At 50.1% G+C, this 27,269-nt stretch overlaps 1 protein-coding gene and 1 long non-coding RNA gene across 2 annotated transcripts; one reads left to right on the forward strand and one right to left on the reverse strand.

Moving 5' to 3' along the window:
• Positions 1-3,603: 3,603 nt before the first annotated feature.
• On the reverse strand, positions 3,604-11,406 carry PPP1R3G (protein phosphatase 1 regulatory subunit 3G). The gene is made up of 4 exons (XM_077886215.1): positions 9,575-11,406; positions 7,365-7,499; positions 5,905-6,019; positions 3,604-4,840 (listed from the first exon to the last, which is right to left on the reverse strand). Exon 1 carries the CDS (start codon positions 11,404-11,406, stop codon positions 10,564-10,566), a length of 843 nt encoding a protein of 280 aa, XP_077742341.1. The 3' UTR covers positions 3,604-4,840; positions 5,905-6,019; positions 7,365-7,499; positions 9,575-10,563.
• A 1,072-nt stretch (positions 11,407-12,478) lies between these two features.
• On the forward strand, positions 12,479-27,116 carry LOC144306613 (uncharacterized). The gene is made up of 4 exons (XR_013373701.1): positions 12,479-12,716; positions 14,633-14,815; positions 18,721-18,924; positions 26,403-27,116. It is a non-coding gene; the product is annotated as an uncharacterized LOC144306613 (long non-coding RNA).
• Positions 27,117-27,269: the final 153 nt, after the last annotated feature.

The following is a 27,269-nucleotide window of genomic DNA, read 5'->3' on the forward strand; positions in this document are numbered from 1 at the left end:
CAACGTGGGACTCGATCCCGGGTCTCCAGGATCGCGCCCTGGGCCAAAGGCAGGCGCTAAACCGCTGCGCCACCCAGGGATCCCCCACCTTTGCTTCTTATGGATGAACTTGGTAGGTTGTCTTCTTTGTGCTTGTTGTAGCTGAACATGGACAAGAGAAATGGATGCGGGTCGGGCTGTCCTGGATTCACATCCAAGCTCAATCTCTTACTCGGCACATTACTCAACCTCTCAGAGACTCAATTGCTTTAATCATAAATCGGAATAATATGTCTCTCCCAGAGTTGTGTTGAAGTCCCTAGGGGAGTCCAGTGGCCCAAGCTTTGTACCACTTGAGAAATAAGACCAACGAAGGTCCGTAGGAACAGAATGGCATCTTTGTTATTGGCGCAGGCTACAGGGACCAAGTCTACAAACCTGTGAGTCAAAATGGGCCAAATACATCCCTATTCCCAAGGAGACCCTTCACACCAGGTGAGTGTGAGTCTGCAGAGTGTACGCACTGCCCAGGTCGCGGCCTCCCACTGCTGCCGTGAGAGGAGACGCCCTGAGAACTTGTACAGGAGCCCACACAACCGGAAAACGTGGGCAGATGGCTGCGGCCCACCCAGCAGGTCACCGTGGGCAGCAGACAGGGGGGCGCAAGAGCCCACCAGCGAGGGAGAAATCCAGGGGCCAGGAGTGGAGGAACGGTTTCCCCTCCCCAGCCCCCAACTGCCAGTTGTGAGGACTGAGGGAACTAATCCTGGCAAGCGGCATCACGTCCCGTGGGAATCTACCCAAATCAGTCAGCGCTTCTCTTCAGCAAGAGAGAGACATAACTGACAGGTTAGGACACCACAGACAAGTTCTGCCCACAACTGTAGCTCGAGGGCGGTCTGTCTCAGGGAGATGCAGCATGGCATGTGTGCACCTGTAGCTCTTGCCGATCCATCCACCGTGCCTCGGACACGATGTAAGGATCTCTATGTGCTGCCCATGACTGCGGGAGGCATGGTTTCCAGGTTAGGAACAACGCTGCTAGAAACTTCCTCCTGTGTGCCTCTAGATGTGCATGCATATACACATCTGTACATCTATGGGACTTGTGGTCAGAGGGCTCCGTGTGCATTCCACCGTAGTAGATACAGGTTTGCAATATGGCAGTCCCACTTCTGGGAGGTCTGGACATGCATGTGAGACAGGGGTGATGCAAAGGGGCTGAGGGAGGATCATCTGAGGGGAACAGAGGCAGAGCCACAGGCCTACCAGCCCTCCCCTGCCTTGCAGAACCAACTCCAGGATTCGGGGGTGGGGTCAGATTTTTTTGAGGAAAACACTTCCCCATGTGTATTGAGCTGGCTAGGGTTTGTAGAAGAAAGGAAGATGGGAGCATGAGTGCAGAGAAGGTGCCTGTAGATGTAGATTTGGAGTTGTCCCCATAAAGGCCCAACTGGCCTGAATGCAAGCTCCCTGAGAGCCACTTCCCCCCTATGTCTTCACCCCCACACCTCCCAACACCATGGCTGTGCCGGCCACATGAGAAGAGCCCCATCCACTCTTGCTGAAAGAATGGATAGATTTCTGATGAGGTGACTGAGGGGAGGGTGGCCTCAGTCAGTAGGGCACACAACTCTTCATCTCAGGGCCGTGAGTTGGGCATGGAGCCTACTTAAAAAAAAAAAAAAAAAAAAAAAAGGAATTATGTATTGCCTTCCCCGGTAGAATTTCTCTTTATAAGAGAAAAAAAGAGTTAAAGGTGGATTTCCGGAGAACTGTGTGGCAGGCAGAAGGAGAATCAGTCCCAGAGGGGCTGACAAGGAACAGCTTAGAGGGAAAGGAAGCAGATCAGAAGAGGGTGGCCACAGAAATCAAAACAGGTCCCAAAGAATGGATTTTCAACAACACCAAACAGGAAGCCTTCCAAAAGGAGTTTCTTAACCCAGGCTGGATCACCTTGGAAGAAGCTGCCTCAAGGAAACACGAAGATGCACGTCAGGTGAACATATGTACGGTGTGTATGTTACGACAACACGCGTGCACAGTGCACATCCTATCATGTGAACAACAGGAAACAAGTGGCCTGTTGGCTTAGTACAGTGACAAGAACAGTTGGGTTAGCACATTGGGAGCTTCGCTCATTCTTCCTACATTCCGAGGAAGATGGGCATCATTTATCGTCAGAATGAAATCAGTAGAAACCACCTGGTAGAGATCAAAGGGAAAAGAGAAAGATGTCGAGAACCAACTGTCTGCTTGGGACTTTGTAAATAACTTCCCTCTGGGGACATCTGGGTGGCTCAGCGGTCGAGCGCCTGCCTTCGGCCCAGGGTGTGATCCTGGAGACCCGGGATCGAGTCCCGCATCGGGCTCCCTGCATGGAGCCTGCTTCTCCCTCTGCCTGTGTCTCTGCCCACCCCCCTCTGTCTCTTGTGAATAAATAAATAAAATCTGTTAAAAAAAAAAAAAAAGAAAAACACTTCCCTTTGTGCTCAAGACAATCTGGTTAGGAGGCAGTTCCCACCCCTATCCTACAAATAGGAAAAGTCACACAGGTTAAGGGACGGGTTTGAAAGCACGCAGATGGCTGAGCTGGGGCCTGCTGCAGGCCTGGCTCCCCTGGAGCCCGCGTGGCTTCCCCACATCACGCCTCCAACCCCGGCAAAGAAGTGTACTCTCCTACCAGAGCAGCTGACAGTGCTTTATACACTTCTCAGTGATAGGGATTTTTTTTTTGAAGGCTTAATTTAATTTTGTTATTATTATGACTTTTTTTTATTTGGAAATGGTCTAAAACTCCCAAGAAATTGCAGAAACAGTACAGAGAAATCTCGCGTATCTGGTACACGGCTTTCCCTGATAATAATCTCTTCTATAATCACTGTATTTTGTCAAAACCAGGAAGTCAATGTTGGTACAACACTAACTCAAAGCTTTTCTTTTCTTCTTTTCTTTTTAAGATTTTACTTATTAATTTGATAGAGAGGGACGGAGAGAGAGCACAAGCAGGGGCCGGGTAGGGACAGAGGGAGAAGCAGACCCTCCACTGAGCAGGGAGCCAATCCTAGGACCCTGGGATCATGACCTGAGCCGAAAGCAGATGCTTAACTAACTGAGCCACCCAGGTGCCCCTAACTCATTTTTCTTTTCTTTTCTTTTCTTTTTTTTTTTTTTTTGCATTTTTAAAACTTTTATTTAAATTCATTTAACTAACATATAATATACTATTGGTTTCAGAGGTAGGGGTCAGTGAGTCATCAGTCAAATGTAATACTCAGTGCTCATTACATCACGTGCCCTCCTAAATGTCCATCACCCAGTTACACCATCCCCTACCCCATCCCTCCAACAACCCTATTTGTTTTCGATGATTAAGAGTCTCTTATTATTTGTCTCCCCCTCTGATTTCATCTTGTTTTACTTTTTCCTCTCTTCCCCATGATCCTCTACTTTGTTTCTTAAATTCCACACGCCTAACTCATTTTTCAACATCCGCAGTGAGGATTTAAGCCGGACAATTCTCTGTGGTGGTGCGCGGCCCTGTGATTGTAGGATGTCCGGCAGCACAGCCAGTAGCACCCTGCGCCCCAATTGTGACCACCAGAAATTTTCCAGACTCAGTGATAGTTTTTAAAGTACCAAACTGCTTCACATTCTTTATTCAAAATACAATTTTGGTGTTCAGCACTTCTTTTTTTTTTTTTTTTTTAGATGTTAACACATATAGAAAAATAACCACAGCAAACAAAGTTTTTTTTAAGTCCTCAGAATTTAAAAAAGACATTTTCAAACCACAAAAATATAACTAGCCTTTAAAAAAAAAAATCAGGGAGAAAGATGAAGGCTGCGTTTTGACTACAATTCTCTATTTAGATAAACACTAACAAAAATCACATTCACAGAAATCTGTTACTCATCGCAAACATCCCACTGGGCACATTTCTCAAGCAAATCTTAAGACAGAAATTGATGAGGTTATTTTCTCTCGCGTTATCGGAAAGAACTGTAAAATTTCTGTGGAATCACATAAAAGTCTACTGTCTGAAATAGTGGCCCATTCTCGTACCTGCTGTCTGGCTAATAAAGGAGCATTTGGCCCCATCTGGTTTCGGCCAAGGAGGGCAGACCCTGTGCCAATAAAAGTTGATCATTTTTGCTCCAGCTCTGAGACCCACCCCCCGCCCCCAGACAGGGCAGGAACCTCCCAACTTCCCTCCTTCGGGGAGCCGGAGCCCTCCCTGGGCAGTGTCCCTGGCCCCATGGGGAGGGGGCGGCCTGGGCCAACACGCAGAAGGCCAACTCCATCCCCACTCACAGAGGGAGGAGCCACTGCACATCAGTCTCCTGCCCAAATCCCAGGCCTCTGCTATCACATAATCGATCCCTTACCACAGGCATCTGCATTGCCTCGGACTCTTCGGACTACAGAGAATGTTGCTGAATCCTTTTAGAACCCCTGGGCTGTAACATAGTGACCTGGAGAGTGAAGCCTGCGTCTGTGAGATCTTCTGAACCGCCTGGAAGGGGCAGAGTCAAAAGCCAAGGCTCGCAGTGGCCAGCAGCACGCTTCTGCTCGGGCCAGAGGCTGCGGGGCCTGCGGGAGGACAACGGTGGCCCAGGCCTGAGGCCCAAGGTGGGAGCGTCATCCCCTCCGACCTTCTCACGGCTCCAGGCGGTGGTTGGTGGTCGGTAGTGCCGGGCAGCGCAGCCCTCACCCCCAGAACTCAAGGCTCGTACAACCCCATTTTGAAGCTGTTGTTTCCTCTGCCAGAAAAGTAGTCTCCCTGGGCATGTTGACTGATGCGTAAATTCATTTTTCATGACTCGATGGTAAATCGCAAAGTCCAAAATAACAGAGGATCTAGGAACAGAAGCAAACTCTAACTCAGATTTGAAGAAATGGGGGGACAAAGGGATTGAGTCTCACAAACCTTTCTAAATATGTATTGTTATTTAGGTATTTGCAAAAGAACATGTTGTGTAGCTCATTGTTAAGCATTCACTTGCAATGTAACATCCACTTATGTTCACAATTATCTGTTCAATATCAATGTATAGGTATCTCTGGGACCTTCAAACTCAATTTGATTTATAGATTTATGATCCTAAAACAACAGACCTCACTAATCTTGGGGTCTGCACTTAATTTGAGTGGACACATCAGCTTTGGGGTTTTCTGGCTGAAAAATGTAATATCAATAGCACATGCCTGGGGCACCTGGTGGCTCAGTAGGTTAAGTGGCTACCTTTGGCTCAGGTCGTGATTTCGGGTCCTGGGATCGAGCCCCACATCAGGCTCCCTGCTCAGCGGGGAGTCTGCGTCTCCCTCTGTCCCTCCCCCTCTGCTCATTCTCTCTTTCTCTCTCTCTCAAATAAATAAATAAAATCTTAAAACACACACACACACACACACACACACAAAACAACATGCCTCAAATCTGTGCATAAAATCACAATTGCTCCTTAACCCAACAGGAATATACAAATGGAAGGCTCTGGACTATTTAAAGTTGTTCTGAATATACACTCACATTTCTTTTTAAATAATGTAAAATTAGAAAAAAAAAAAAACCAAAACCCTAACTCTCTCCAGGAAACTGTAACCTGTTCCATTACACCAGAATAACCTCCTGAAAACAAGGATGTTTTTTACTCAGAGCTGTGGAGGAAGGAGCTGAAAGGACATGTGCTCTGGAGAGCACTGCAAGGTGGCCCCTCGAAAGACCTGGTTTCCCACGACCATAAACTCCTCATCCGTGGAGTGGATGCTCCCTCAGCACAACACACACACAGCTATTTGCTGGAAAAGCCATCTGTAGGATGTGCTCATGAATTTTTCAAAGTGGAGATGAAACGTTTCAAACTTAGTTCACCAAAAAAAAAAAAACCACAAAAAAAAAACAAAAAAACAAAAAAAAAACCTACCTGTTTTCCATGTTTATTCAATTCAGATTTTCAGGCACAATTTCCCATTCCAGGATACATGAAGATGCCATTGACTGTCCTCAGGAAATGACCTCGGGTAACAGTTTCAAAGGACCTGCCCGATACCAACCATGAGAATGGGATGAGTGACTAAAATCAGGAACTACAATACTAGTCTCATTTCTCTAAATGTCTGTACATGAGTCTAGAATATTTTTGCTTTACCGGAGATGTTTGTAGGTGTGTAGAGGTCCCGGCTGAACTGGCTCTGAACTCCTGCCTTAAACTATTCTATTAGATTCAATAGCAAAACTCAGCAGCACACCTTAAAAGTAAGCCCTTGATCTTTGCCATCTCCAAAACCGACATTCAGCTGGAATGTGACTCTGCTCTCCCCTGGCCAAAATTTGTCCACTCGGGGACGGCCAAGGTCAAAGGACTAGACTCTACAAAACGCAGATACAAAGTCTACTCAAAAGATTCAAAATTAAGTGTAAATCCTAAGGAACCTAAAGTTGTTTAGGGCTCCAACACCCGGCCTCTGGAGGATTAGAGGACCACCCCGGGCTGCCTTCTGGTCATCTCCCCGACCAACTAAAGGGGGTCTGGGGGGGGCATGAAAACCCAGCAGATCACCAGGTGGAGTGTGTCTACTATGTAGGGACAAGAGCTCCCCTCTGTGGGCTGGTGTGCGGGGTGACCAGGACCCTGGCAGGGAGGCAGAGCCGGGCCACGGGGCTGAGCCACCTGCCCCCAGGCCTTTGCCCCCGCGTCTACACCAAGCACATCCCGGATCTCTGGAAGACCGGCCTGGCCCTGGCCTCACGGGGACTGGCTGTGCAAGGCTGGCCCGCCCACAGCTCCCTGCCCGCGGCCGATTCAATTCCCCCACGTCACGGGCTCCCTCTAAACTGCACACCTGTGCTCCATTGGGAGAATCAAAAATACACATTGGATTCAGTTCCACGACGCTACAAGAAAGGAAAGCATCCCATTTCCTCTGGGAGGCCGTTCCCTGCGCTCCTGACAGCGCGTGTGCCACACACCCCGAGGAAACGCGCGGGAGTCGGGGTGCAAGGCCTCGCAGGGAGGCAAGCACGCCCGCTGTGCAAGGGGGGTGCGGGGCCAGGGAACGAGGTGCAGGCCCCCCCACGGCTCCAGCATGGACCAGGCAGGAGCACTGCGTCACCAGGGAAGGGCTCGGCCTGAAAGGCCCCGGGCACCTGCCCCAGGACTAAGTGGCTCTGCCCCAGCTCCGCCCCGGCCTGGAGGACAAGGGGCCGCCCCGATGCTGCAGGAAGCCCCCGTCCCTGCAGCAGGACGCTGGCCTCACCTCGGGCACGGGAGGGGGGAGCCCTGTTCCCCACAGACTGCCACAGCGCAGCCTCTGCTTCTGGAGCTCCTCGGGAGGGGACCCACGTTTCATCCCACATTCCCCGGCCCGGGGCCCACGGACCCACCTGCCCATGAGGAAGAAGCTGGAAGCTCCCGGTAGAGGTCAGCGGCGGTCGCTGAGCTGAGAACAGAGTTCGGGCCCCTGGAGCCGGGCCTGGTTGTCAGCTCTCACATTTCCACCAGAGTTGAGGTTAACAGCCCTGGAGGACAACAACAACACAACAACTGAATTTTGGAATTTTGTTTTGGGGCATGGGTGTGAACAAAACCTCGTTCCCTTCGGGAAATACTCTTAAATACTTCCCTAGTGTGGTCAGTATTGCTCCTTCCTCTGAAACTGCCTTTTCAGAAAATAAAACCTATTTTAACTTCCTTATGTTTCTTTACAAAACTTGTTCTCAGTCTGTGACAAAAATTTGGCTCTTTATAAAATATAATTGACATTTAGAAGATTGCCTAGTACTTGCAAAGGCTATAACCACGGGCAGACAAATCTCTTACAAAATTCTGAACCTTAGAAAAAGCTATTCTCCATGATTTGGGAGACAGCAATGCTAGATTTCCTTACCTAAAAGGCAGGTTGGACATTTGTTATATTATGAAATAAGTACTTTTAAGATCAGTTGCTTGAATTCCAAAATATACTTCTGAAAGTCATTATTTTTTTTTTTTTTGAGGAATAGAAAATTTGCTCTTCACACCTCTTTAGAACCCATTTCTTATTTTATTCCAGATTTGAAGGACTACCATTTTAAAGAATGCCAGACAAGGGGATCTCTTTTTTGATCATGCTATCGGGCTCCTCATTTCATCCTTGTGTAATTTTAAATAATCCCAAACAATCTAAAATAATACATAATTATCATATGAATTGGCATTTCAAATTGTGCTATAGGCTGTGTACACTACCAATACTTATCAACTAAAATGTACTCCAAAACACATAAGAAAAAATATAAGATTTTTATCTGTGTTGTTATGTAATAATGCACTTTTTAAAAAAATATTTTATTTATTTATTCATGAGAAACACAGAGAGGGGCAGAGATAAAGGCAGAGGGAGAAGCAGGCTCCCCGCAGGGAGCCTGATGCAGGACTCATCCCAGGACCCCAGGGTCCTGCCCTGAGCCAAAGGCAGACGCTCAACCACTGAGCCACCTAGATCCCCCGCAATAATGCACTTTTTAAAAAGAAATAGTATACCAAACCCAGGAAGGGACATTGCTTGGTTATGTTTGTAAGAGAAAAATGATGTAATTCTTATCATTGCTTATTTTTACTGTTATAAAGTTTTTTCATAAGTAGGTATGAATTGTTATTATTTCATAGATGTGACTGTTTTTTAGTCTGCTTTACTCTGATTGTAAGTTATAATTTATTGGCTTCTGATGGCTTCCCATGAATAATTATGTTAAAAATTTTTTTCCCAAGTTCAGTTACCTTTGGCAAACACTGCCATGGTCAAAAGGGAGGTCTCCAAAGCAGAGGCTAAACTCAATATTTCTATGGCTTAAGACATCTCATTTTGATGCATGGAAGTATCCGTCAGTTTTGGTAGCTTGATGTCAGTTCAGATGGATGCTATATTCCAGCTGTACTGATTTATCATTTATCTTAGATGAAAGATGACAAGTAGATTCTCCTCCCCTGTATAATAATAATTGTACATTTGGTGTCTTCGTGTTTATTCTGATCAAGATTACTGAAAGTAATAGAAACAGTATTACCTCTAAATAAGAGGTTAATTTCAAGTGGCAAACCTTACTAAAAAGTTTAGCTGCTTTATTAAGTGTAACTCTCAGCATATATGTTAAAAACACTTCTCTAGAGCAAGAGTTGGCAAGCTTTCCATAAAGGGCCATATAGTAAATATTTTAGCTTTTGCCATATGGTTTTTGTTGCATCTACTCAACTTTGCTCTTGCAGAGGAAGGCAGTCAGAGATTATATGTAAATGAATGTGCATGGCTGTGTTCCAATAAAACTTTATTTATGGACACTGAAATCTGAATTTCACACACTTCTCCTGTGTCACGAAACTGTATTCTTCCTTTGAATTTTTCCAAGTGTTTAAAAATGTAAAAATCATTTTTAGCTCTCGGGCCCTACGAGAACAGATTTCAGGCTGAATTAGGCCCATGGGCCGTAGAATGCCTACCCTGGTTCCTAAAAAGCAACAGTAGAAGCCATCCATCCTTAAACATTACCATGACACAGTGAACTGATTGTAGCAATCACGTGCCAGAAAATATGACAACCAAAGACAGACAAATTACCAAAGACTAAGCACGGCATGGTTGAAAATCGGGTCCTCTCTCAGGATGCTCACCAGCCCTGCTCATGCAGGGCCACATCATCTTGGCATCCAGGGCCATCGGCAGGTGAGTGAAGAAGCCCAGCCTGAGAGTAGCCATCTGGTTCTGAGCAGCATGCACCTGCTGGGCATGCCTCCTCCTGTCAGGTCACCACTACCTGCTGTGGCTCCGAGTCCAGACAGAAAGACACCCGTCCTCGCCCCGCATCATCCAGCCCCTGAGAGCCCAACTTCTCTGACTGCTAAAGGCCCAGAGAAGTCTAGCAGCTATTATGTGCCCTGCCTGCACACAGGGGATGAGGGTCATGAGGGTCAGCGACCCTGCCGGGGACAGCAGGCCCACTAGTGTTGCAAGTCACCAAGCGCCTTCTGCAAAAGGCTTTAAAGAATGGTCCATCTGGGCCTCTCCGCATCAGAGAGGGAAGACCGAAAAAAGGAAACGTGGAAATACTGCTAAGTCTCGTGAAAGGGCCAGCCTGATCCGCCGAGGGAGATCCCCTGACCAGCCAGACCTCCCGAACCGCGCAGGAGCTGCGGGACCAAGCACAGTGCGCACAGAGGGTGTGCAGGTGGCCTTTACTCTTTCAAGGACAGGCGTACAGAGGCCCACGGAAATCATGTCCGGGCTGTGCAAACACCCAGACCCCAGGTAAGGGACCGGGACAGCCCAGCCAGGCCCCCCCTCCACCCCGGAGCGGGGGAGGTTGAGGAGCAGGCCTTGCCGCGAAGGCTGGGGCGCCCGCCCTCGGCCCCGCGCGCGACGCCAGGATGCGGGTCCTTCCCGCAGCAAAGTGACGGCGCGTCCAGGGCTGGAGGCGAGTCCCGAGGTCGGCGGCCGCGCGCAGGGCCAGGACCTTCGTGCGGGAGGAGGCCCGGGCTCGGGGGCTCGGGGGCTCGGGGGCTCGGGGGCGTCTGGGCGCGCGGCCCCGGGGGCGCGGGCAGGTGCGGGGCTCAGGGCGCGTCCGGGGGGCGCCCGAAGCGCAGCGTGTAGTTGGCGCCCGCGTTGTTGTCCCAGTACTCGCCCTGGGCGCAGCGGAAGCGCACGGCGAAGTGCACGGCGGCGTCCCCGGCCTCGGGCTGCAGGCCGGGCGGCAGGCTCAGCGAGAAGTGGAAGCGCTCGGCGCCCGGCTCCGGCTCCGGCCCCGGCCCCGGCCCCGGCCCCGGCCCCGGCCCCGGCCCCGGCTCCCGCTCCGGCTCGGCGTCCCCGCGCGCCCCCGACGCCGCCTCGGGCCGCCGCGGCTCCGCGGGCTCGGGCTGCAGCTCGGCCGGCACGTCGAGGAAGGAGCGCCACTCGGTGAAGGTGTAGCGCACCGCCACGGCCCGCGGCCCCGGGCAGCCCAGCACGCGGCCCGAGCCCGTCACCTCCGCGCCCCCGGCGGCCGAGCACTGCACGCGCTCCAGGCACACGCGCTGCCGCCGCAGGCGCTCGGCCGCCGCGCCCGGCCCCGGGAGCTGGAAGAGCGGCCGCAGGCGGGGGCGCGGCGCCGGGGCGCGGGCGCGCGGGGGGCGGCCGCCGAGGCGCAGCAGCACGGCGGGCGGCACCCGCGGCTCCTCGGCCTCGCTGAAGCGCCGCACGCTCGCCAGGCTCAGCCCCAGCGCGTCGGCGAACTGCACCCGCTTCGTGCACTTGGCGCAGCAGCCGCCCTCGGCGCCCGGGCCCGGCCGCGCCCCCCGCAGCAGCGCCGCCTGCAGGAGCCGGTCCGCGGGCACCGACGCCGGGCGCGGGCCGCCGCGGGCCTCCGGGGGCTCCTCCCGCTGCCGGGCCGCCGCGTCCTCCTCGGCGGGGGGCTCCATGCGGCCGTCGGGCCTCGGCGGGAGCGCGCGGGCCCGGCCCGGCCCCGGAGCCTCGGGTTTTAGCGGCGGCCGCCGGGCCCGGGCGGGGGGGCGGGGGGGGCGCGGACGCGGGGCCGGCTTCGCGGCTGAGCCTGCCCGCGGCGGGGGAGGGCCCGGGGCGGGGAGCGCGGACCGCGGGACACCCGGCGGCGGGGCGGGCGGGCCTCCCTCCTCCTCCCGCCCGGTGCCGGTCCTGGTCCCGGTCCTGGTCCTTGCCCTGGTCCCGGCCCCGGCGGGCGCAGCGCAGTCCCGCCCCGCGGTCGCCTCCTCCAGGAAGCCCCCGGGGCCGGCGCGCGACTAGGGAAGCCCGCGGGAGGCGGAGCGCTCCCTCCCGCCTGCGCTCGCGGACCTCGGGGCGCCCGGGCCCCGACCTCGCCGCCGCGCGCTCCCCTGGGCGCCCTGGGGGCCGCGCCCCGAGCCGCCCGAGGCCATTAGCGCGGGCCCCGGGCGCACGGCCCCGCCCCTCCCCGGCCCCGCCCGCCGCGCTGGGGGCCCAGGCCCGGGACCCGCCCCGCGCGCCCTCCGCCCCCCGGGACCGGCCCCGCGCGCCCCGCCCCCGCCCTCGGGAGCGACGCCGCCCGCCCCTCCGTTCCCCGCCCCCCGGGACCGGCCCCGAGCGCCCCGCCCCTCCCCGGGACCGACACCGCCCCCGGGACCGACCCCGCCCCCGGGACCGACCCCGCCCGCCCCGAGGGGCCCTAGCGCGCGGCGGCGGCTGCGGCGGCGGAGCTGCGGCCCGGCGGGGGGCGGGGGCGGGGGCGCGGCCCCGGGCGGCAGCGGGTCAGCGCCCCCGAGGGGCTGGGCCGTCCCGGGCCTCCGTGCTCCCGGAGGTGTGAGGCCGGCTCGGGGCTGCGCGCGCCCCCGTGCGGACCTGCCCGGGCAGAGCCAGGCTCCGGGGAAGGAGCGGGCCTGCGGGGCCCCGGGCGGTCGGGGACGCTGACCTCGCGCGTTCTCCCGGGGGCGGGGGGGGGTCCGGCCGGGAGGGCCCGCGAGCAGCCGAGCCGAGCAGCCGAGCCGCGGCGCCCAGGACCCGAGGCGGCAGGTGCGCGCCGACCTGGAGCCTGCGAGGCGCCCCCATAGCCTGGGGGCCTTTTGCAACACGTCCTTGGAGGAGGCGACGTTGCCTTTACATTTCGGTGAACATTTGTATATGATGGAGTTAAACACAAAATTTGCAAACTATTTGGAGGATATAAAAGGATCTTGAGTTAGTGCTCTGGCTACTACCCTCACCAGGGCATGTGCCCACGGCAGGACGGGGACCAAGGAAGGTGAGGGGCCTAAGGAGTGGGGCTCAAGGAGGCCTCACTCTCAGGCTCGTGCAGGGCGCAAGGTTGGAGCGTTGAGGATGCAGGGGTAGGAAGGGGCCGGCCGCTCGGGGCCTTGAGGATTGAGAAATCGCTGAAGGATTTTGAATCATAGGTGTGACTAACCAGATTTTAAGTTTTGAAAGCTCATTCTGGAAGCAGAATGAAGAGCAGGTTGTGGGGGACAGAGGCACTGTGGGTGTGACTCTTAGGAGACTATCACAGTCTTTCAAATGAAAGGTGATCATGCTTAGGTCAAGAGGAATGAATGGTGACGGTGGTGGGTGGACATATCTGAGAGCTCTTTAGGGGTGAAGCCAGCATGCTGTGCTTATGGACCCATATAGGGGGAGGGCGGAGGGGAGATGCCTTGAGGATTTAGATGTGAGCAGTTACCAGAGGCACTAGGGTTCCCTGGGGCAGGGACCATCAAGAGAAGGAATAGAGGGATTGCAAGATCATGAATCCCATTTGGGGCACTTTTTAAAAAGATTTTATTTATTCATGAGACAGAGAGAGAGGCAGAGACACAGGCAGAGGGAGAAGCAGGCTCCCTGCTGGGAGCCCAATGGGGATCCGATCCTTGGACCCCGGGGTCACGACCTAAGCCAAAGGCAGACGTCAACCGTTCAACCACTGAGGCGCCCAGGTGCCCCTGGGGCATTTTGAGATTAGTAGATTCTCTGGTTCTTTCTGACACCAGTTCTCTGACACCAACAGTTGAAGTCTGTTTGCAACTACCTGGATGTAGCATCAGATCCAGCAGGTTAAAGGGCTCACTCCTGTGGGACTGCCCCCTCTCAGATGCCAGCTGCAAGTGATGTGCCCAGGCCATCACACTGTGGCCCAGCCAACTACAGATTTGGGGTCCCCACAGTCTGCCCTTTCAGGTTCAGCAGTCCACCGGAATGGCTCATAGGATTCAGGTGAAAGGGATAAGAATATGCTCTCCCAAATATGCTACTTCATCGTAAGGCTTATTTTTCAAAAGCAATTAAAGACAACAGGCTCAAGATCTCTGTCCTTCCACTTTTTTGCCTAAAGCGGGGCATAATTTTCCCTTGTAAAAGTAGCATAATAAATATCCACTTATAAACGTGTTTCCCTCTCTTAATCACCAGAAATGACCCTGGAGATGATGCTGACTTAAGTCTGCGTAAACTTACATAACCCACATAAACCTGACAATAACCTTTATTGTCCATTCATTTCCCCTGTATATTTACCTTCCCACAATTACTGCCCCTAGAAGCCCAGGCACGTATTCCTCTGTCACTTTTCCACAATTTATCACCCTTTGGTAAGGTGGTCTCTTAGCTCCGTGGCCTAACAGCTTTTTGGGTTTTCACTCCTTTCTAGTGAAGCACCTTTGTGCATATGAGATAAACCTTTTCTCCTGTTAATCTGTCTTTGTCAGGACCAGCAGGCTCTGGTCACTGAACCTAACAGGGTAGAGGAAAAGTGTTTCCTCCCCAACACGGGAAAACCCTTCACCCGTATTTACCAGCTTATCCATTGTATGAAGGAGAGAGCTCAGGACCAGTGAAATGAAACAGATGTGGGGGAAGGAGTTCAGAGCGTCCAAGCCCTCGCTGTGTACCCCCTCCCAGCAATGTGTTCACCAACCTGGAAGCTCTCTGAAGCTTCTTGTTCAAGAGCTTTCCTGGAGCTCAGTCTCCAGCCCCCTCCTCCTCCTCCCTGGGCTATCCTGAGGCCACCTGGAGGCCCTACCCTAAATCATCTCATTAGTGTAAATAGGTGTGATCCAAAGGGGCTCATAAGATAAGGCACTCCCATCCCTCAGGAAATTTCCAGGGTTGTAGGAGTTCCGTGCCAGGACCGGTGACAAAGGCGTACTACATATTTTTATTACACCACAGAGGATGGACAGATCTCGAGCTGAGAAGAGGACGAGGGCCCAGGACCGAGCTCTCAGCGGCTCTAGCTGGCACCTATGGCCCAGGAGGAGAAGGATGAGCCCGCAGAGGGACTCATGCTCTATGAGCAGTCAGGAAACAGCTCTGTCGCTCAGAAGCCACGGGAAGACTTCAGAAGCGGGAGAGGTAAGCACTGCACTTGGGGCCCACGGGGACTGTGGGGTACTCTCGCAGCTCCTGAAAGATGTGGACACAGTGGGTGGCCTCAGGCCCCAGGCTCCGTTTCCCCTGAGCTTCCACCCAGGACAGGGCCCAGGTCTCCTCCACACAAGGATCTGGATGCCTGAAGTCAATCATTAAATGATGCAAAATAACTATTTTTTTAAATGAGACTTTATTTTTAAAAAAGATTTTATGTATTTGAGACAGAGAGCACAAGGGCAGGGGACAGGGTGGGAGGGAAGAGGGAGAACAGAGCTGAGCAGGGAGCCCAATGTGGGCTCCATCCCAGGACCCTGGGACCATGACCCGAGCAGAAGGCGGACACCTAACCGACTGAGCCACCCAGGTGCCCCGCAAAATAACTTTAAAATGTAGGCCACCCCACTGAAATGTGTCTGGTCCACCTTTAAATATCACATGCCTCGGCTGCGAAAATGTTTACTGCAGGCATTGAGAGGCTCCCAGCCTTACCATCTATCCCGGTTACCTGCTGCTCCATGGCACCCCCCCCCCCAACATAATTGCTTATTAAAATAACAACCACATTTATTTTCTGCATGAATCCGCAAGGTGGGGAGGGCTCCAGTCATGGCAACTGGAAGGCTGGGGCCGGGGTCATCTGATGCTGGGACTCGGAAGATCAGATGGTTGGACTCGGGGGTCCTCAGGCAGCCCTGTGTGACCGCCAGCACAGTGGCCCAGGGCCAGTCTTGCGACCTGTTTGCTTAGAGAGAGGCAGATGCTGCGTGACTTTACGGCCCAGTCTCGGAAGCCTCCCAGTGCCTCTTCTGCTACATTGTCCTCCTCAGAAGTGAGTCTCGCACGAACGCCAGTGTGTCCAGAGACAGGAATTAGATCCCACTTGATGGAAGAGCGTCCAAGATGTTGCCGGTGTGTTTTAAAACCACCAACCTGTGATAGAACAAGACAAATGAGAAAGGACTCAAGAGAATCTAATTTTTTGGATGTGCAGGCTGACAAAGAAGAAAAGAGAGTTGTTCAGATTTGTCACTCAAGGCACAAATTCTTAGTCTTTGAGACTGTGCCTCACAGTCAACTCTTTTTTTTTTTTTTTCCCCGTAAGATAATACCCTTCCTTGATTGCTAGTGGTTTTCTTTTTTGATGGTTAGACTGTTCAGTAAATAGGCTGATATTATTTACGTAACAGGAAACTGAAGGCGATCAGAGCATACCACCCAAAATATGCCACCTCGGCTTTGGCTTGGTCTGTCTTGGATGCTATAACGGAAAAGCGTAGCCTGGGTGGCTTACGAGCAGCAGACTGCTCCTCACAGTCCTGGAGGCTATGGAAATCCCAGATCGAGGCTCCAGCAGATTTGGTTTCTGGTGAGGGCCTGCTTCCCAGACGGCTGCCTTTTCACTGTGTCCTCGTGTGGTTGGAACATGGAGTTCATGCCCCACATGGGCTTTCTGGGGTCTCTTCCATGAGGGCACTAATCCCACTTGTAAGGGCCCCACCCTCATGACCCAATCACCTCCCCCCAAAGCCCCCACCTCCTAGTAGCTCCACACTGGGGTTAGATTTGAACATATGAACTCCGAGGAGACACAAGCGTGCAGACCAGAGCAGGCACATGGATTATTTTATTTTGAGGTGAGGACAACTGAGAATCAGCAGATACGGACGGGGAAGGGCTCTCAGGCCTCCTTCTTTCTACCTAAAAGCGGGCATAAATTTCCTGCACCAGGAAAAGGAAAACATTCTTATCACCGCAGCCAGAGCTGGCACCAAGATGCATCTGGACAAACAAACCCACTAAAATAACTCTTGGCTTCCATTAGCTTCCCCCATGTATTTCTGGGCCACTTTCCCACAGTTTACCCTCCTCAGCCCAGACCCCTTTTGCCTTTGTCCTGCCACATCTCCTCTCCCTGCCCCCCACCCTGACTTACTGTTTTTTGTTCAAATGATGCCTAAACTCTCAGGCCTACCTGTTTCTTCCGGTCTTCGTTTCTTACAAACGAAGGCCTCCACGTTCACACAACACTACTAACAGGAAGTGAACTTTTTCTGCTTTCCTCTTGCAAGTTCGTCTTCTGTCAGTTTAATTCTTGGAATCTAAGTAGAGACATCATCTATAATATGTTACAGTATTTCAAAAATACTTACGTTTTGAAGTATTTTATTTTTTTTTTGTTTTGTTTTGTTTTGAAGTATTTTAAAAGAGCAGGAGCATTTGAGAACCATTCCTCCCTAACTCTAACTTTTTGAAGGAGATTGGGTTGATTAAGGTAAAGTCACGGTGATTTTTCAGGGGCTTAAATGCAGCCATGGAAACTTCCTAGAAAAATGCCTTCCAACTTGAAAGGATCAAATTTTGTAGCACCGTAGGCCACTTTTGTCAGCACCACTGAAATATGGCGATGGAATGAAGCTGTAATAAATTTGAAAAAAAAAAAAAAAAGTTACCCTGCTCGCCTGGTTCATTTTTCTTTCTTATGTGGGCCCTCTAACAGAGCCAAGGAGCTCAAAGAGGCCTTATTGGACAACTGACTTGTTTCAAAAGTGGGGAAATAAAGCCACGTGAGATTCGAATGATTTACTTAACCAGAGCCGTGGGCCACCCGTGGAGGGGGTGCTGGGTGATCTCTGAGAGGCCCCCACTTGCTCCGCACCATGTGTCAGGAGCTGCTGCCACCATCGCACACCCCCACCCGGCCCACCGGGATGGTGACCGCCACACTATGGACTCTTGGAGGCCTCGAAGGTTCAAAGAACCACTCTAGTTATCCAGGGCCGAGTCCGTTCAGCCAGGATTCAGCCTTCATGAGTGGGCCCGGCACAGCCCCCTCTGGGATCCACTGGAGACAAGTCATGTTGCTTTGGGCTTTTTTTTTTTTTAAGATTTATTTATTCATGAGAGACACAGAGAGAGAGAGAGAGGCTGAGACACAGGCAGAGGGAGAAGCAGGCTCCATGCAGGGAGCCCAGCGTGGGACTCGATCCCGGGACTCTGGGGTCACACCCTGGGCTGAAGGCGATGCTAAACCACTGAGTCACCCAGGCTGCCCTGCTTTTGGCTTAAAAAAAAAAAAAAAAGAAAAAAACAAGGGACGCTTGGGTGGCTCAGGGTGAGCGTCTGCCTTTGGTTCAGGGCATGATCCCAGGGTCCAGGATCGAGTCCCACATCAGGCTCCCTGCATGGAGTCAGCTTCTCCCTCTGCCTGTGTCTCTGCCTCTCTCTCTCTCTCTCTCTCTCTCTCTCTCATGAATAAATAGATAAAATCTTAAAAAAATAAAATAAAGAGCCCACTAGGATCGAGTTGACTTCCTATCAATACTTCAAGTTTCAGTGACCTTCTTATTCTCGTATCAATGTTCTGTCCTGTTTAAGGCATTTCGCTTACATTTAGTAACTTTTCTCACTTGGCTTTGGATGACTGCAAACACCAATCATGATCACAAGCATAAACAAATACAAAAACTGAAGTTCTTGGTCTAAGTGACACAATTCTGAGTAAGCCTACGAAACTTTAGGGTTGATACCAACCCACTCCTTCTGCGTGGCTCCACGGAGCTTCGTCAGCTTCTAGAAGGAAGCCCCTCATTTGCCCTCTCAACCTTCTCGTCCAGAGGCTGCCTGCTTTCTTCCTCTGCGTGGCAGGCAACACAGGAAGGTTTGGGAAACAACTGGGTTTGACATCTTTCCTTGAAAGGAGGAGGGAAGGAACCCACATTTCTTGCCTTCTTACTACGTGACTGAGACTTGGTCTCCTAATAGGGCATGTGACCACCTGCGAGGGAGTGTGGTGGGCACGTGGCTGGCCACCCCCCCACCCCTCTTCCTCCCTTCTGCCAGGTGTCCTGCCTCTCCCACACACACCTTTCCCCTACTCCCCTCCACAGTAGGCATCCGTCTGATCTCGGAGGAACCCCCATCCGGCCCACGACTGCTTGAGGAATGTGCGAGTGACCCGGCCAGTAAGACGTGAGGGAGAAGTCAGAGGAAGCTTCCAAGGGATGTTTGCCTTTTCCCAAGAGAGAGCAGGAGATGATGCAGAATCACTTAGTCCCCGGACCCACAATAATCACAACTACCTCGCGACAGAGGTGAGGTGCTGAGCGTGGGAGATGGGAGGTTGACATGGTTCTGTGGCGGAGTTGCTCAGTTGACGCTTCTCGGTGGGAAGGCTATGGGCATTGTGAGCAGGGCAGGGGGTTGCTGACCATCTGCAGCAAACATTTTAAGGTCTTTAACATCCATGAACCCTACGCTCAAAATGCCAGTAGCCGCTCCAGAAATGGGACGATCGAAAAATCCATACTCTTGTTTCCAAACCTCCTTCTGCCACCGAGAACCATGAGACCCTGTCTTTGGACCTCTTACCCCACAGCATTTTGATTTAAGCCAATTTAATTGAGCTTTCTGCTGGTCGCAGCCCAGGGTCTCCTAACAGGAAGGCATTATTATAATAATTTTGAAAGAGAATAAATGGAGCCTCAAAGGGGCCAAGGAATGTGCCCAAGGATATCAACGAGCCGGTGGCAGAGCCAGCATTTGGCTCCAGATCCGACTTCAGAGCTTGGCTGCTTCCTCCCTCTCCGCTTTCTCTCCAGTCATCTGGAAGTTGTGCTGAAGTTTACTCTTCTGCTTTCTCCTGCCCATCCGTTTCCTCCAAAGAACAAATGTGGTTAGTTTGTTCAGTGAAAAAATATGAACAAATGAACAAAAAAAAGGACAAAAGTTTTACGTGGAAAAATATATGCAGGGTATCCCTGGGTGGCTCAGCGGTTTGGCGCCTGCCTTTAGCCCAGGGTGTGATCCTGGAGACCCGGGATCAAGTCCTGCATCGGGCTCCTTGCATGGAGCCTGCTTCTCCCTCTGCCTATGTCTCTGCCTCTCTCTCTCTCTCTCTCTGTCTATCATAAATAAATAAATAAATAAATAAATAAATAAATAAATAAATCTTTAAAAAATATGCAAAACATATATCTGTTTGTTTATGGATGATGTTTTTCCGGAAAAATCCTGCTGCAGGGGTTGCCTCTGGGGAGTGAAGCTAAAGGACTGGGACAGGAGGTGGGAGGAAAACACTTTTATTGCAGATCCTTTTGTACTGTTTGAATACTTTGTCTTGTGCAAGTATCTTTTTATTGTATATATATATATTTTTTAATTTTTATTTATTTATGATAGTCACACACACACAGAGAGAGAGGCAGAGACACAGGCAGAGGGAGAAGCAGGCTCCATGCACTGGGAGCCCGACGTGGGATTCGATCCCGGGACTCCAGGATCGCGCCCTGGGCCAAAGGCAGGCGCTAAACCGCTGCGCTACCCAGGGATCCCCAAGTTGTATATATTTTAAAGCACCTGCAGATAAATTTTGTGTTATGTTTATTTTGCCATAATCTTAAAAATATAAAGCATTCGTAGGATTAATATCTAAAAATTGGGTTCATTATAACACTTGACTCTTCCCTCTCGTTGGCTACCTTTGGCTGCCTGCTCTTACTCCTCCACCCATTCTTCCTTTTGTTATAGTGGGGCCGTCTTGTCCTTTCCCTATCCCCGTGAGTCATCTAGCATGACCTCCTCCAGTCCCTTGGCGCAGCCCTGATGGAGGAATCTTACCCGCTCTCTGCTTTGACACCATCCACATCCGTCTCCCAAGTAGGGTCCGAACTCCTTACCCAGAAATAATCCGACTCCAACCACTTTTGCATCCCCTCTTATCTATTCACCTTAATGAGTTATTTTCTGCAGAATTCTTCTGGGGGCCCCCTGGGCTGATGTGAGCTGAGACAACAGGGCTCTGTGCCTTCTGCTCCAAATCTAGCTGAGAAACTGTACCTTTACGCATTTTACATTATTGAGATTCCCCAACATACTGTTTGAGGAAAGGACTCCACAGCAAAACAATTACATCATCATCACCATCACCATGATCATCATCATCACCATCATCACCATCATCACCATCACCATGATCATCATCGCCAGCATCATCATCATCATCATCACCGTCACCCTTATCATCACCATGATCAACATCATCACCATCACCACCATTATCACTATCACATTTTAAAACCAGTGCTTTTCTAAAATTTCTTCCCTTAAAAGTGCTATTGCAGGGCACCTCGATGACTCAGTCAGTTAAGTGTCTGCCATCAGCTCAGGTCATGATCTCAGGTCCTGGGATCCAGCCCTGTGTTGGGTGGGGGGGGGTCCCTGCTCAGCAGGAAACCTGCTTCTCCCTCTCCCTCTGCCCCTCCCCCTGCTTGTGCTCTCTCACATGCTCTCTGTCTCTCAAATAAATAAATAAAATCTTAAAAAAGAAAAAAGTGCCTTTGCTCTTCTCATTGCCTGGAACATCCTGCCCCCACCTCCACTTTTTGAAATGACCTGGTCTTTTTTTTTTTAATTTATTTATTCATGAGAGACACAGAGAGAAAGAGAGGCAGAGACACAGGCAGAGGGAGAAGCAGGCTCCATGCAGGGAGCCCGAAGTCGGACTCGATCCTGGGTCTTCAGGATCATGCTCTGGGCCGAAGGTGGCGGCGCTAAATCACTGGGCCACTGGGGCTGCCCATGACCTGGTCTTTAAGGCAATGTCCAAATTTTACTTCCTTTGTGATATTTTTTTGGATCAACCTAGTCGGTAATGGTGACTTTGGCTCTGAGACAGATTTACAGTGAAGCTTCTGAAGCTTGTGTTCTTTGACCCCCTCCTGATGTATTCACAGTTGTGCATTCATAAAAATTTTTTGAAATTATTACTATTATTACTATTGTATGTTTTTATCGGAGTTCCATTTGCCAACATATAGCATAAATTCGCAGGGGTAAGGAATTTTAATCACAGTTAATTAAGACCATTTGTGTGAGGTGGTGTTGGAGTGTCCAGTAGCACTTTGGGATCCAGATGAGGGGTGAACAAGTTGGGGACACATCTTCCAATTTAATGGAGTATGTTTAGGTGGTGGGTGTGCAATGACTTGCATGTCTATGTAAGGTATTATTACTAGACGTCTGCCGTCAGCTTGGCTTCCAGGATATCTCTGTGGCCCGCCCTTGCACTGAGCCAGTGCTGTGCTACAAGGCCAGCATCCACAGCACCACAGCTCCCGCGTAACTCCCAGGAATCCTGCTTCCTGATGTTCAGGCTATAGGGAGAAGGAGAAAACTTTTCTTCTAAATTACTAGGTTCTGCACTTGGGGCTCTGGAAATTAAGCTGACAAAAGATGGATTAATAGGAGAAAAGAAACGTGCAGCACTCATTCACGGGGGAGAAACTCAGTGATGAGTAACTCACAGGGACGGTCAGTGGTTAGAACTTGGACTTAACATCCTCTTATCTTTGTTCTTAACAAAGAACAGTAAGAGAAGTGACAAAGGAAAAAGGATAAACCCTTTTATTTTTTTTTTAAAGATTTTATTTATTTATTCATGACAGGCACAGAGAGAGAGGCAGAGACACAGGCAGAGGGAGAAGCAGGCTCCCTGCAGGGAGGCCGATGCAGGACTCGATCCTGAGTCTCCAGGATCGCGTCCTGAGCCAAAGGCAGACGCTCAACTGCTGAGCCACCCGGGTGTCCCAGGAATAAACCCTTTTAGAGGTGGCAAACGCGGGAAGGTAAATGTACAGGGAAAACCAGCAGAAAATAGTGTTGCTATAGTAAGGTTAGTTATATAGATTCCTCCATTGCTGTCTGAGCTGATGGGAATCTAGAGTCATCTCCAGGGATTGAGAGTCTAAGAGTTGCCTCTTCCTGGTAAGGAGAGGAAAACAGCTTTACAAATAGAAATTTATATGATGCTTCTAGCCAGACAGGGGGAGGGCAGAGAGCTTTTTTCCTTTGTCTACTATTTCTTAATTTTCTTCGGCTCAAAATAATCCTCATGCCAAAGTGGCAGATTTCGTGGTTGCATATTGTGATGCGCTCCAGTTCTATGTAATCTCTTATTCTGGAGTGTGGGTAGAGCCCAGGGCCCCCTCCCTACTGAATAGCGATAGGACGCCACTTCCATGTTAGGCCTTCTGTTGACCCTCTCTGGCTCTCTCTCTTAATGACATTCTCCAGAAGCCAGATGCCATGTTGTGAAATGTTCTGAAGAAAGAGGCTCATGTGGAAAGGAAGATTTTTCTTTTAGGGTAATTATGTGAAATAGAGTTTATTAGCTTCCTGCACTTGCAAGTGCAAACCCATAATACATCTTTTACAACTGCCGTGTGAAAGAAACATGATGGAGGTTTTCCAAAATTTCCCTCTCCACCACCCTGTAATGAAGGGTAATTAGAAGAGACACAGCCGGGGACAACGGGCCCCTGACCTAAGAGGAAACCACCCTTAAAAGGATTTTACATGACTGTGGAAGGAGCCCTCCACCCTTCCCCATGGGACAGGTGGATGACAAAAACCTGACTGGGGGACAGGCTTATGGAGGGTTAATTGGATTAAGACAGCCCACCAACAAGCCCATAAAAACCCCTAGACTTAAAAACTCCAATGGAGACCCTCTCGCATCCCCTCCCTCTTCGGGAGCTTTGTACTATCACTCAATAAACTTTGCTTTGCTGCCCACCGCTCTTCGTCTTGTCCACCTCTTCATTCTTGGAAGCAGTGTGACCAAGAACCACGGACGCTGAAGGAAAAACCCTGTAATACCTGCAGTTATAAGTTTCAGCCCCATGTAACGGGGATCTGTCCTCCCACCCTTTTACTGGTTCTGTTTTTATTCAAAATTTTGATATTTTGCTTCTCATGAGTTTCTTGCACAATTTTGATTTTTAAAATATTGAAGTAAAATATTTATCTTGATTGCTGAGTTTTTCGGTGCCCCCTTAAGTTTTGTGCACACTCCAAATGCCTATCTTATCTCACCTGAGTCCTGACCCTGCTTATTGGAGGTTGTGAAAAGTAACCGGAGGTGTATTTCTTTCCTCAGCACCACTTCTGACTCCTTAGGTTAAGGTTAAATTTAATATGGTTTGAAAAAAAATCTTAATATATATTTTATATAGCATTTTATATATATTTTAGTAATTATAAATATATGTATATTTAAAATTATTTTCTCAAAACCATATTAAGTAAAAAAAAAACCATATTCAGTTAAACCTTAACCATAAATATATTGCCATATACCTGCTGACACAGAGTACCATTGAAAAGTTACCAAAATAAATGAATATAAAGCCTGCTACAGGGGAAGCCAAATGGCAATGACAGGGGAAAGCTTGCCTTAGATAATGTATTTTTCAATTTTCTTTTTTTTTTTGAGAGAGAGAGAGAGAACAAGCATGAGTAGGAGGAGGGGCAGAAAGGGAGAGAGAGTCCCACACCCAGGGCAGAGCACAGGGCAGAGCTCCATCTCACAACCCTGAGACCATGACCAGAGCCAAAACCCAGTCGGACCCCTAATGGACTGAGCCACCCAGGTACCCGGTGTTTTTCAGTTTTTAAGAGAAAATCTCCTAAGACAAATTGTTTTTCTTAATACAAAAGTTATACTTACTCGTTAGGGAAAAATTAGAAAATACAGGTAAAGTAGGAAATAGAAAGTATAAACATTCATAATCTCATCCAGCAAGAATCCTGTCAGTATCTTAGTGTTCATCCTTTCCTATCTGCCCCTTGCCACTCCCTCAGACCCAGAGTTTATCGCAGGCTTCTCTGGCTTACTTCTTACCATTTACTGCTCTCGTTGGGTCTGACTTTTTTTTTTTTTTTTAAGATTTTATTTACTTATTCATGAGAGACACAGAGAGAGAGGGGCAGAGACACAGGCAGAGGGAGAAGCAGGCTCCATGCAGGGAGCCCGACGTGGGAATCGATCCAGGGACTCCAGGATCAGGCCCTGGGCCGAAGGCAGTGCTAAACCGCTGATCCACCCAGGGATCCCCTTGTTTCCGAATCTTTTCTCCAATGAGCATGTTTCTGCTTGGAGAATAGACCAGTGTCTAGCTGGTCTTTGCAATTTTCCCGGAGTGTGGGATAGGAGGCTTGATCTGCATAAGGCCCTGGGAGACCATTTCTGCAACTCATTTGCTCTCCCTGAGCTCTTCCTCACCTGTAAAATGGAATAATGTTAGTGCCTACTTAAAGAAGAAAATCCATGCAAATTGCCTTCAGTGATCGTTTTCTAATATGACCTGTTATTGGCATCGTGCATTCAATTCAGCACCCATTTATTGCATGCCGATCACATGCCAGACATTCTTCTAGGTGTCAGGGACACAGCGGTCAACAAAACAGTCACAAATATAACGCACATGAGACTTAAACTCTGCAGACCTACAGGATAGACCTGCAATGGCTGCTGGGTATATGAGTGATAAGGGCAGCAGCGTGGAAAAACCAAGCCAGGGGTCACACAGCACTTGTACCTATGCCAAGGGGAGACACCAACCAATACGTGTTTTGACGTGGGTTTTCTTCCGGATGAGCACACTGTTGTCCTCTTAAGTTTGCACTCAGTTGTGATCAATAGTTGCTGCTCTGTGAAAGTCAGGACAGTAAACAGCAACTCTGGCACTGTGAGGGGCGAGGGGTTGGGAGGTGCTGGCTGGAGGGTGTTTGACCCCTTGTGTCACCAAACAGTGGCTCCTGTCCTGGAAGTTTGTCTCCCTGCGCTGCTCCAGGTGTTGACCTTGTCTTTGCTCCTTCCCCAAGCCATTTACTGTTGCCTTTAAAAACCGGCTAGAGCCTCAACTGGACTTCACAAAATGGGTGTGCAAACTGATGACACCGCTGTAAGGCAAACATCTGCTTGTAAACAAGCGAAGACCAAATCTATGAGCCCAAGTCTAAAATAAATCAGAGTGGGAGGAACTGCGATCTTTTTTTTTTTAAGGGAAAAAAGAAAACTTAGAGCATATCCAACACTGAGATAAATGCAGGGTGTTCTTGATAGAAGATTTTAAATATGTGGAAGTTAATTTATCCCTACGATATTCCTATATCCAAGCATTAACTGATGTTCACGCAAATTTTAAATCTCCCTGTTGTGTATTCATATTGAATAATTTTATTATTCCATTATCATGATGGTGAAAATGCCTCGACACAACTTGTTTGCTACCACCTGGTATTTAATTTGTTTTAATACCGCTTGCTTTATATGGGTAAAGCCTAAATTGATTAAAATTGGTAATTTTTCCATTTGCCGAATATAAAATTTTCCATAAGTCACAAAACAAATCCCTGAATTCCACTCTATGATAGTCCGCCTCCCAAATCGTCCCCAGGGATCCTTGCCCTATGGTATTTAATGTCCCCACGTCCCCAACCTCTCGAACCACGTAACCAGCAGGAGACCGCAGCTGTGGCCGTGCCTAACTGCCCAGCTGGGTTATAAAAGCTCCTGAGGGTTCTCCTCGATCTCCTGAATCACTTTCTTTTAGCAAAGCCAGCCTCCATGTGCTGAGAAATTATTTAATTTACAGATATCACATTTAATTTGCCAGAGAACCAATCAGGGCCAGCTGAAACAGCAATTTCTGTGAGCAAGATGGGAAGACTGATTGATCCGTCATCCTTATTTTGATTAATGTTTATTTATTTTTTTCCTTTTCTCCAGCCAGCAGATAGAAGTTCAAAAACTTTGAGTTTGGAATGGAGAATATCCCAAGACCCGGATCCCTTGTAAGTATGTACTATGAAAAGCAGATTGAGGATGGACTCCTGCAATGTTCCAGAAGATTCTGGGCCAGGAAGAGTCTACTAGATCTGAAAGAAACTGGCTAGAGGCTCACTGCAGAGCTTCAGATCACTAGACAGGCAGCTCCCCCTGGACCACCGCCCCCACTGGGCAGGTCACATTCCTTTTCTGGGAGGCAAAGTGTGTCCAGCCAGGTCCTGGGGAGCAGATGACAGTCCCCGGGGCAGGTTACCAATGTGCTGTGTGAACAGAGATGAAGAGAATTGTTCAGGGTCTTGGGGAAAGTGGGGCAGCTGTTGGAAGGATTCCAGGAGATGTGTTGCCTACAGAGGCTCGGCAATCACTAAAAGGATGGCTCCAACCCCAGGCGATGGCTCCCCATCATGGTCCACAGTGGTACCCAACGTGAGACCTGCTGGGAAGTAACGGTCGGGAAGATTCTTGCTCATTCACTGAATAAATAGTACAGTACTGGTGCTGGGTGCAGAGATGAGGAAGCCAAAGTCCTGGGACTGTCAGAGATATTCTGGAGGGGCTCAGATCATAGTCACATGAGTGTGAGGGATGATACCTGCTAAAAACAAAGTAGGGGAGAGGGGTAAGGAGGATTGGATGAGCAGAAGGTGCCGGGATGGATATGAGGAAGTCAGGGAAGGCACGAAAAAAATCCTAAAAAGAAAAATAATAATAAAATAAGAAAAAATGATTTGTCCCTTAAATCTAGTTCTCTCAGTTTACTCAGTGTCACATGGGCAAAGAGAAGAGATGGATTTGGTCTGGGTAAAT

This window comes from Canis aureus, chromosome 37, assembly GCF_053574225.1.
Source record: "Canis aureus isolate CA01 chromosome 37, VMU_Caureus_v.1.0, whole genome shotgun sequence".
In the NCBI taxonomy this organism is placed as follows: domain Eukaryota; kingdom Metazoa; phylum Chordata; class Mammalia; order Carnivora; family Canidae; genus Canis; species Canis aureus.

Coding starts and splice junctions, on each gene's coding strand:
- PPP1R3G (XM_077886215.1), bottom strand. CDS start 11,406: ATGGAGCCCCCCGCCGAGGAGGACGCGGCGGCCCGGCAGCGGGAGGAG.